Source organism: Nesoenas mayeri (assembly GCF_963082525.1).
Source record: "Nesoenas mayeri genome assembly, contig: SCAFFOLD_102, whole genome shotgun sequence".
NCBI classification, from domain to species: domain Eukaryota; kingdom Metazoa; phylum Chordata; class Aves; order Columbiformes; family Columbidae; genus Nesoenas; species Nesoenas mayeri.
In genome coordinates, this window is record NW_027659954.1 from 142,823 (window position 1) to 152,773 (window position 9,951).

Genomic DNA, 9,951 nt, shown 5'->3' on the forward strand with positions numbered 1-9,951 from the left:
AAATTAATCTTTTGCGACTTTATTTTTCAGCCAAACCAGCTGCGTTAGGGCAAAGGCCGGAGCCGCCGGATCAGGGACCCAGGCGTCCGGGTAATGATTTGGGGACCTTAATCCTCATTAAGCTCCTTGTTGGGGGGGCGTGTCCCGGACACCTGGGTCCCTGGGTTTGGTATAAAACCCGGTGTTTTGGTGAAGTCCGTTAAATCGCGACGTCCCCGTCAGGCCCTGGTGTCGCTCAGGGGGACGGTGACGGTGGCGTCGGTGGCCTTGGCATGACCGGCTCTGCCAGGACCCAAAAGCGTCACTTTTTGCCCCAAAACCTCTGCTCTTCACCCCAAAACCTTTGTCACTTCTCACCCCAAACCTCTGGTCGTCACCCCAAAACCGTCATCCCTTTTCACCCCAAAACCCTCATCCCTTCCTGCCCCAAACCCCATGGTTTTCACCCCAAAACCTTCATCCCTTGCTGCCCCAACCCCCCTGTTCTTCACCCCAAACTCTGGTCTCCAACCCCCCCATTTCCCCCAAACTCTTGGTCCCCAAACACCCCGTTTTCCCCAAACTCTTGGTCCCCAAACCCCCCGTTTTCCCCCAAACTCTTGGTCCCCAAACCCCCTGTTCTTCCCCCAAACTCTTGGTCCCCAAACCCCATTTTCCCCCCAAACTCTTGGTCCCTTCTTGCCCCAAACCCCCTGTTCTTCACCCCAAACTCTTGGTCCCCAACCCCCCCATTTTCCCCCAAACTCTTGGTCCCCAACCCCAGCATTTCCCCCCAAACTCTTGGTCCCCAACCTCCCATTTTCCCCCAAACTCTTGATCCCCAAACCCCCCGTTTTCTCCAAACTCTTGGTCCCCAAACCCCCCGTTTCCCCCAAACTCTTGGTCCCCCAACCCCCCGTTTTCCCCAAACTCTGGGTCCCCAAACCCCCTGTTTTCCCCCAAACTCTTGGTCCCCAAACCCCCCGTTTTCCCCAAACTCTGGGTCCCCAAACCCCCCGTTTCCCCCAAACTCTTAGTCCCCAAATCCTCCATCTTTGCCCAAACTCTTGGTCCCCAAACCCCCCGTTTCCCCCAAACTCTGGGTCCCCAAACCCCCTGTTTTCCCAAACTCTTGGTCCCCAAACCCCTCGTTTCCCCCCAAACTCTTGATCCCAAACCCCCCGTTTCCCCCCCAAACTCTTGATCCCCAACCCCCCATTTTTCCCCCAAACTCTGTGTCCCCCCCGCCCCGTTCCCCCAAACTCCGGTCCCCGGCGCCCCCCACCGCGCCTCCAGGTCGCGCAGGTCTCGGGCAGCGGCACGTTGCGCGTCTCGGGCAGCAGGAGGGTGAGCAGCGCCGAGACCACGGGGGTCACCCCGTAGATGACGGGGGGCAGCGCGGGCACCACGTCGCCGGCCATGCGCACCAGCGGCGCCATCATCCCGCCCACGCGCGCCATGGTGCCGCCGAGCCCCAGCCCCGTCTGCCTGCGCCGGGACAGCCGCCGGTTGGGACCGGAGAACATGGGGGGTGGCGGTTGGGTGGGTTGATTGGTTGGGTTGATTGGTTGGTTGGACGGTTGGTTGGGTTGGATGGTTGGTTGGGTTGATTGGTTGCTTGGACGTTTGGTTGGGTTGCTTGGTTGGGTTGATTGGTTGGTTGGGTTGATTGGTGGGTTGGGTTGGTTGGTTGGGTTGATTGGTCGGTTGGGTTGGTTGGTTGGGTTGGTTGATTGGTTGGGTTGGATGGTTGGTTGGGTGTTTGGGTTCATTGGTTGGATGGTTGTTTGGGTTGATTGGTTGGTTGGGTTGGATGGTTGGTTGGGTTGGTTGGTTGGTTGGGTTGATTGGTTGGACGGTTGGTTGGATGGATGGGTGTTTGGCTTGATTGGTTGGATGGTTGGTTGGGTTGATTGGTTGGTTGGGTTGATTGGTTGGTTGGGTTGATTGGTTGGTTGGGTTGGTTGGTGGGTTGATTGGTCGGTTGGGTTGGTTGGTTGGGTTGGTTGATTGGTTGGGTTGGTTGGTTGGTTGGGTTGATTGGTTGGACGGTTGGTTGGATGGATGGGTGTTTGGCTTGATTGGTTGGATGGTTGATTGGGTTGATTGGTTGGTTGGGTTGATTGGTTGGTTGGACAGTTGCGTTGATTGGTTGGTTGGTTGGGTTGATTGGTTGGTTGGGTGGGTGGTTGGATGGTTGTTTGGATTGATTGGTTGGATGAATGGTTGGTTGGGTGGCTGATTGGACAGTTTGTGAGGTGGGTTGATTGGTTGGGAGGTTGGTTGGTTGATAAGTTGATTGGTTGGATGATTCGTTGGTTCATGGCTGGATGAGCAGTTGGGTGGGCAGAGGTTGGGCTGTGGTGGCCCCGCCCACCGCGGGTGACCCCGCCCACCACGGGAGGCCGCGCACCTGATGGCGGTGGGGAAGAGCTCCCCGGTGAAGATGTAGGCGCAGTTGAAGGAGGCGGCCAGGGCGCCCTTCCCGATCACGGCCAAGCTCAAGCGCAGCGCCTGCAGCTCTGGGACATGGCGGGAGGTGGCACCTTGGCCCCACGTCCCGGGGACACACCGAAGGGTGGCCCAGGTGCCACCAGTGACCCTGCACCCTCCACCCCAGTGTCCTCCACCATCCATCTTCCATCCCATTGTCCTCCATCCCATTGTCCTCCATCCCATCATCTTCCATCCCATCATCCTCCATCCCATCCTCCTTCATCTCTCCATCCCATTGTCTTCATTGTCCTCCACCCATCGTCCTTCATCCCATTGATCTTCATCTCTCCATCCCATCATCTCCCATCATCCTCCATCCCATTGTTCTTCATCTCTCCATCCCATCGTCCTCCATCCCATCGTCCTCCACCCCCTTGTCCTTCATCCCATCGTCCTTCATCCTATTGTTCTTCATCTCTCCATCCCATCATCTTCCATCGTCCTCCATCCCATCATCCTCCATCCCATTGTTCTTCATCTCTCCATCCCATCATCTTCCATCGTCCTCCACCCTCCATCTTCCATCCCATCGTCCTTCATCCCATCGTCCTCCATCTCATTGTTCTTCATCTCTCCATCCCATCATCTTCCATCATCCTCCACCCCATCGTCCTCCAGCCTCCATCATCCACCCCATCATCCTCCACCCCATTGTTCTTCATCCCATCGTTCTTCATCCCTCCATCCCATCATCTTTCATCGTCCTCCACCCCATCATCATCCACCCCATTGTTCTTCATCTCTCCATCCCATCATCTTCCATGGCCCTCCAGCCTCCATCATCCACCCCATCATCCTCCACCCCATCATCCTCCACCCCATCGTCCTCCACCCCATCGTCCTCCACCCCATCGTCCTTCAACCTCCACCCCATCGTGTCCCACCCCATCGTGTCCCACCCCAACCCCTGCACCCACCGCTGGGCACCAGCATGGTGGCCAGGATGCAGCCCCCGGCCAGCGCCAAGGAGCCGCCCTGCGCCATGCGCCGGCCGCCGCGCATCACGACCACGGCTGACGCCAGCTTGGCCGGCACGTCCACGGCGGCGAAGAGCAGCTGGCTCACGTACACGTCCACGCCGAAGCCCTGCAGGTCCATGGCCAGCCCGTAGTACGCGAAGCTGGTGGAGAACCTGCCCGAACCCCCCGGTTCCGCTCAGAACACGACACCCAAAACGGCCGCGCTGGGACCCAAACGGTGAGTTTGGGCTCAAGAGGTGGGTTTGGCCACCAAAAGGTGGGTTTGGCCACCAGAAGTTGGGGACTGGCCAATGAAAGTTGAGTACTGGCCAATGAGAGTAGGATAGTGACCAATGAGAGTTGTGTACTGGCCAACGAGAGTTGGGGTTTGGCCAATGAGAGTTGAGTACTGGCCAATGAGAGTTGGGATTTGGCCAATGAGAGTTGGGGTTTGGCCAATAAGAGTTGAGTACTGGCCAACGAGAGTTGGGGTTTGGCCAATGAGAGCTGAGTACTGGCCAATGAGAGTTGGGTACTGGCCAACGAGAGTTGAGGTTTGACCAATGAGAGTTGGGGTTTGGCCAATGAGAGTTGAGTACTGGCCAATGAGAGTTGGGTACTGACCAATGAGAGTTGGGGTTTGGCCAATGAGAATTGGAGTTTGGCCAACGAGAGTTGGGTTTGACCCCCCAAAAAGGTGAGTTTGGCCCCTCAAAAGGTGAGTTTTGCCCCTCAAAGCAGTGGATTCCCCCCCAAAACGTGGATGTTTCCCCCCAAAATGTGTTTTTCCCAAAAGTCCCTTTTTTTGCCCCGAATCACTTGCCAGACGCAGGCGACGCCGCCGCTCACCCTGCGGACCCCGCGGCTGCGGATCAGGGAGCCCACGCCCCCCCCGGTGCCCCCCGCGACCCCCAGGGCCTGCAGCACCTGCGGGACACGGGCGATGGGCAACGGGGGGGATCGGGGGGTCCAGGGGGGAACTGGGGTAACTGGGGGTGGGATATGGGGGGATCCAGGGGGGGATTGGGGAGGTTTGGGGGAGAATTGGGAAGAATTGGGGGTGGGATCTGAGGGGGGTCCAGGGGGGAATTGGGGGGAACTGGGGGTGGGATCTGGGGGGATCCAGGGGGGAATTGGGGGGAACTGGGGGGGAATTGGGGGTGGGATATGGGGGGATCCGGGAGAAATTGGGGGGAACTGGGGGTGGGATATGGGGGGATCCAGGGGGGAATTGGGGGGGAATTGGGGGTGGGATATGGGGGGATCCAGGGGGGGATTGGGGAGATTTGGGGGAGAATTGGGGGGAATTGGGGGTGGGATATGGGGGGTATCCAGGGGGGAATTGGGGGGAACTGGGGGTGGGATCTGGGGGGATCCAGGGGGGAATTGGGGGGAACTGGGGGGAATTGGGGGTGGGATATGGGGGGATCCGGGGGGAATTGGGGGGAACTGGGGGTGGGATCTGGGGGGATCCAAGGGGGAATTGGGGGGAACTGGGGGGAATTGGGGGTGGGATATGGGGGGATCCAGGGGGCAATTGGGGGTGGCATATGGGGGGGATCTGATGGGTGGGGGGGATTTGGGGGGATCTGGGTGATCGAGGGGGATCTGGCTGGGCTCAGAGGGGCTGGGGTTGCTCGGGGGGATCTGGGGGGGTCTCCGCGGGGATATGGGGGGGGGGGGGGGCCGTCACCTCCGTGTTGAGCTTGTCACCCTCGTCCCTCCTCCCGTTGACACGAGCGACTTTGCGAAGCCCCCGGAGGGCCAGGTCGGGTCTCCCCGCGATCACCTGCCAGCGCGCCGACTCGGGCAGCAGCCTGGGGACCCAGGAGTGCGGGAGGGACCCAGGAGTTCGGGGGGGACCCAGGAGTGCAGGGGGTGACTCAGGAGTTTGGGAGAATCAGGAGTTCGGGGGGACCCAGGAGTTGGGGGGGCTCAGGAGTGCAGGGGGACCCAGGAGTTCAGGGGGACCCGGGAGTTCGGGGGGACTCAGGAGTGCGGAGGGGGACCCAGGAGTTCGGGGGGAATCAGGAGTGCAGGGGGGGACTCAGGAGTTCGGGGGGTACCCAGGAGTGCCGGGGGGACCCAGGAGTGCCGGGGGGACCCAGGAGTTCAGGAGGGACCCAGGAGTTCGAGGGGGGACCCAGGAGTTCGGGGGGGGACCCAGGAGTTCGGGAGGGACCCAAGCATCTGGGCTGGGTCCCTTCTCCCACCCTCCACCTCCCACCACCCACTGAGGACCCAGGTGTCCCCACCCCCTCCAAGGGTCATCCAGGACCCCCCCAAAACCCAGCGTGGTGGGGGCGGGGTGGCCGCCCGGACGCCTGGGTCCCTCGTACCAGGAGTAGAGGAAGAAGAGGAAGAAGGGCAGGGACACGGCGAGCTGCAGGTGGCGCCAATGGGGCAGCGCGAAGGCCACGCCGGCCAGCACGAACTGGCCCAGCGTGTAGGAGTAGCCGTTGATGGTGCCGACCACGGCGCGGGCGCTCGTGGGGATCCACTCCATGCCTGCCCCGAAACCGCGGCACCGTGAGCTCCCGGCGGCACCGAGGGAGTCGTGGTTGGAGGTTGGGTCAACCCAATGGTCAGTGATTGGAGATTGGGTCAATGGTTGGTTGTTTGGTCAACTCAATGGTCAATGGTTGGAGGTTGGGTCAATGGTTGGTTGTTTGGTCAACGCAATGGTCAATGGTTGGAGTTTGGGTCATCCCAGGGGTCAATGGTTGGTTGTTGGGTCAATGGTTGGTTGTTGGGTCAATGGTTGGTTGTTTGGTCAACCCAACGGTCAACGGTTGGAGTTTGGGTCATCCCAAGGGTCAATGGTTGGTTGTTGGGTCAATGGTTGGATTTTGGGTCATCCCAAGGGTCAACAGTTGGTTGTTGGGTCAATGGTTGTTTGGTCAACCCAACGGTCAATGGTTGGATTTTGGGTCATTCCAAGGGTCAGTGGTTGGTTGTTGGGTCAATGGTTCTTTGGTCAACCCAACGGTCAATAGTTGGAGTTCGGGTCATCCCAAGGGTCAATGGGGCCAAACTGGGAGAACTGGGACCCTCACAGGGGTTGGGGGGAGAGCAGGCGCCCCCGAAGGTCACTGGTGGTGGGACCAGACACCCCCCTTGTCCCCACAACCCCAGGTCCCCCCAGTGTCCCCGTGTCTCACAGAGCGAGGCCGAGTTGAGTGTCACCCCCGCCATGGCCATGCCCCCCAGGCAGCGGCACACGCAGTAGGTGACAAAGGTGGGAGCGACCGACGTCACCGTCCCCGACACCCCCAGCTGCAGGTAACACCAGCTCAGCACCAGCCGGCGCCCCCACCTGCGGGACACGGCACTGGGAGCACTGGGAGCACTGGGATGGGTGACATGGGGCACTGGGAGCACTGGGAGCACTGGGATGGGTGACACAGGGCACTGGGAGCACTGGGATGGGGACACGAGGCACTGGAAGCACTGGGATGGGGACAGGGAGCACTGGGATGGGTGACATGGGGCACTGGGAGCACTGGGAGCACTGGGATGGGGACACGGGGCACTGGAAGCACTGGGAGCACTGGGATGGGTGACACAGGGCACTGGGAGCACTGGGATGGGGACACGAGGCACTGGAAGCACTGGGAGCACTGGGATGGGTGACATGGGGCACTGGGAGCACTGGGAGCACTGGGATGGGGACATGGGGCACTGGAAGCACTGGGAGCACTGGGATGGGTGACATGGGCACTAGGAGCACTGGGATGGGGACACGGGGCACTGGGAGCACTGGGATGGGGACACAAGGCGTCTCTCCCCTTCTCCTCCTCCCAGTTCCTCCCAGCACCTCCCAGCACCTCCATCCCCATCCCCACCCCTTCCCAGTTCCTCCCAGTTCCCCCCAGTTCCCCCAGTTGCCACGGTACCTGTCAGACAGCACCCCGAACAGGATGGAGCCCAGCAGGACCCCGGCCATGTAGATGGACTGGGCCACGTCCCGCAGCGCCTTGGACTCGCACACCAGGTCCCACTGCCCGGGACAGCCGCGTCACCCCCGGACGCCTGGGTCCCCATCCACCCCCGGATGCCTGGGTCCCCGTCCCCCTGGACGCCTGGGTCCCCATCCACCCTCGGACGCCTGGGTCCCCATCCACCCGGACGCCTGGGTCCCTGTCCACCCTCGGACGCCTGGGTCCCCATCCACCTGGACGCCTGGGTCCCTGTCAACCTGGATGCCTGAATCTTCATCCACCCCCGGACGCCTGGGTCCCCATCCACCCAGATGCCCAAATCCCCATCCACCCCCGGACGCCTGGGTCCCCGTCCCCTCCAGACGCCTGGGTCCCCATCCCCCCGGACGCCTGGGTCCCCATCCCCCCGGACGCCTGGGTCCCCATCCACCCCCGGACGCCTGGGTCCTCGTCCCCCCAGACACCTGGGTCCCCATCCCCCCGGACACCTGGGTCCCCATCCCTCCCAGACCCCCCCGTGACTCCCCAGACCTCGGTGACGACGGTGCGGGTGAAGACGCCCCCGTGGTAGGTCCACCCGTCGCGACAGGGCTCGGTGGCGGCGCCGCCGCCGGTGCCGTTGTTGGTGCCGTTGACGCCCAGGAGGCCCCACTGGTGCTCCACGAAGCGGCGGCAGCGCTGGGGCCGCTGGTGGCCGTCGTGGGGGATGGCGACGACGAGCGGGACGGCGGCGGCGCTGCCGTTGGGCGCGGCGCGGGGCCGGCAGTGGTGCTCGGGGACGCCGGCGGTGAAGTTCTGCAGCACGTTGTGACTGACCAGCATGACCAGCGGCGTGGCCAGCGCGGCCACGTAGCACACCTGGAAGCGGCCCATCCCCCCCAGCCGCGCCAGCAGCTCCGCGAAGGTCATGGCGAGGTCAAGGTCAGCTGGGGGAGGGGAGGACAGCTGGGGGGGTGGCCAGCGGTTGGCCAAGGATTGGCCAACGGTTGGCCTATGAGTGACCAAGGGTTGGCCAAGGGATGACCAATGGTTGGCCAACGGTTGGCCAAAGAGTGACCAAGGGTTGGCCAAGGGTTGGCCAACGGTTGGCCTATGAGTGACCAAGGGTTGGCCAACGGTTGGCCAACGGTTGGCCTATGAGTGGCCAAGGGTTGGCCAAAGAGTGGCCAATGGTTGGCCAATGAGTGACCAAGTGTTGGCCAATGGTTGGCCAAGAGGTGGCCAAGGGGTGGCTAAGGGTTGAGCGATGGGTGATGAAGTCTTGGCCAATGGTTGGCCAAGGGGTGGCCAATGAGTGACCAAGTGTTGGCCAAGGGGTGGCCAATGGTTGGCCAAGGGGTGGCCAATGAGTGACCAAGTGTTGGCCAAGGGTTGGCCAATGGTTGGCCAAAGGGTTGGCCAAGGGGTGGCCAAGGGTTGACTATGGCTGGCCAATGGTTGGCCAAGGGGTGACCAAGTGTTGTCCAAGGGTTGGCCAAGGGGTGGCCAAGGGTTGGCCAATGGTTGGCCAAGGGGTGGCCAATGGTTGGCCAAGGGTTGGCCAAGGGGTGGCCATTTATCAGTTTATTGACCTTGAACCTCTTGATTGATCGATCGATTGATTGGCCTCTATTGATCAACCCACTGGCCCATAATCTATCGATCAGTGTTGGCATCTTCATCAATTGATCAACCGCTCAGTCACTCTCTCTTGATCAAGCAATTGATCTATCGATCGATTTATTGAGTTATCATCTTATCGATCAATGTATTGATCCTTATCTATCAATCAGTTTGCCTATAATATTCCTATTGATCAGTCTTTCTATTGATTGATCTGTTGATCTTTAATCTCAATCTATTGATCTTTAATTTCAATCTATTGATCTTTAATCACAATCTATTAATCTTTAATCTCAATCTATTGATCTTTAATTTCAATCTATTGATCTTTAATCTCAATCTATTGATCTTTAATCTCAATCTGTTGCTTTCTCATCCTTTTATTGATCAATGTATCGATCCCAATCGATCAACCTCTTGACCCGGAACCTCCCTATTGATCCACCTTCCCTCCATTGCTCAGTCTATTGATCCTCAATCCCCCTCCTGGGCATCCATTGGCCTCTCCCGATCAAGATATTGATCACCAATTGGTCCACTCACCTGGTTACGGCTCCGGTTCCTCCCAGTGTCTCCCAGTCCCGGCTCCGGCTGCTCCCTCGTCCCTCTGGCCCCGGCCCCGCCCCCTTCCTTGGCCCCGGCCCCGCCCCTTCCTTGGCCCCGCCCCCATTTAAAGCGCCCCCACCCCCTTGATCTTTGACCCCATTGCGGTTCGGTGGCACAAAACGGCCCCAACCGGCGACACCCTTGGGTGCGTCCGCCCCCCCACCCCCAATGGAGCCCCTTGAACCCCGGGCGGGGGGGCGGGGAGGGGGGGGACATGGCGGGGGGGGTACCCGGGATCTGTGGGTCCTTGGGGTCCCCCCGGATGCCTGGGTCCCCCCCAAACGCCTGGGTCCCCTCGGACGCCTGGGTCCCCCCGGACGCCTGGCTCTCCCGAACGCCTGGGTCCCCCCTGGACGCCTGGGTCCCCC

General features: G+C 60.8%; 1 protein-coding gene across 1 annotated transcript; it reads right to left on the reverse strand.

Annotated features, from left to right (window-relative positions):
* Window positions 1–218: 218 nt before the first annotated feature.
* On the reverse strand, window positions 219–8,284 carry LOC308052627 (solute carrier family 22 member 6-like; the record flags this gene model as incomplete). The annotated part of the gene is made up of 10 exons (XM_080364684.1): window positions 219–282; window positions 1,270–1,467; window positions 2,393–2,501; window positions 3,393–3,607; window positions 4,258–4,361; window positions 5,128–5,251; window positions 5,774–5,942; window positions 6,596–6,750; window positions 7,331–7,434; window positions 7,907–8,284. 10 exons carry the CDS (start codon window positions 8,282–8,284, stop codon window positions 219–221), a joined length of 1,620 nt encoding a protein of 539 aa, XP_080220810.1.
* Between the last annotated feature and the right edge of the window lie 1,667 nt (window positions 8,285–9,951).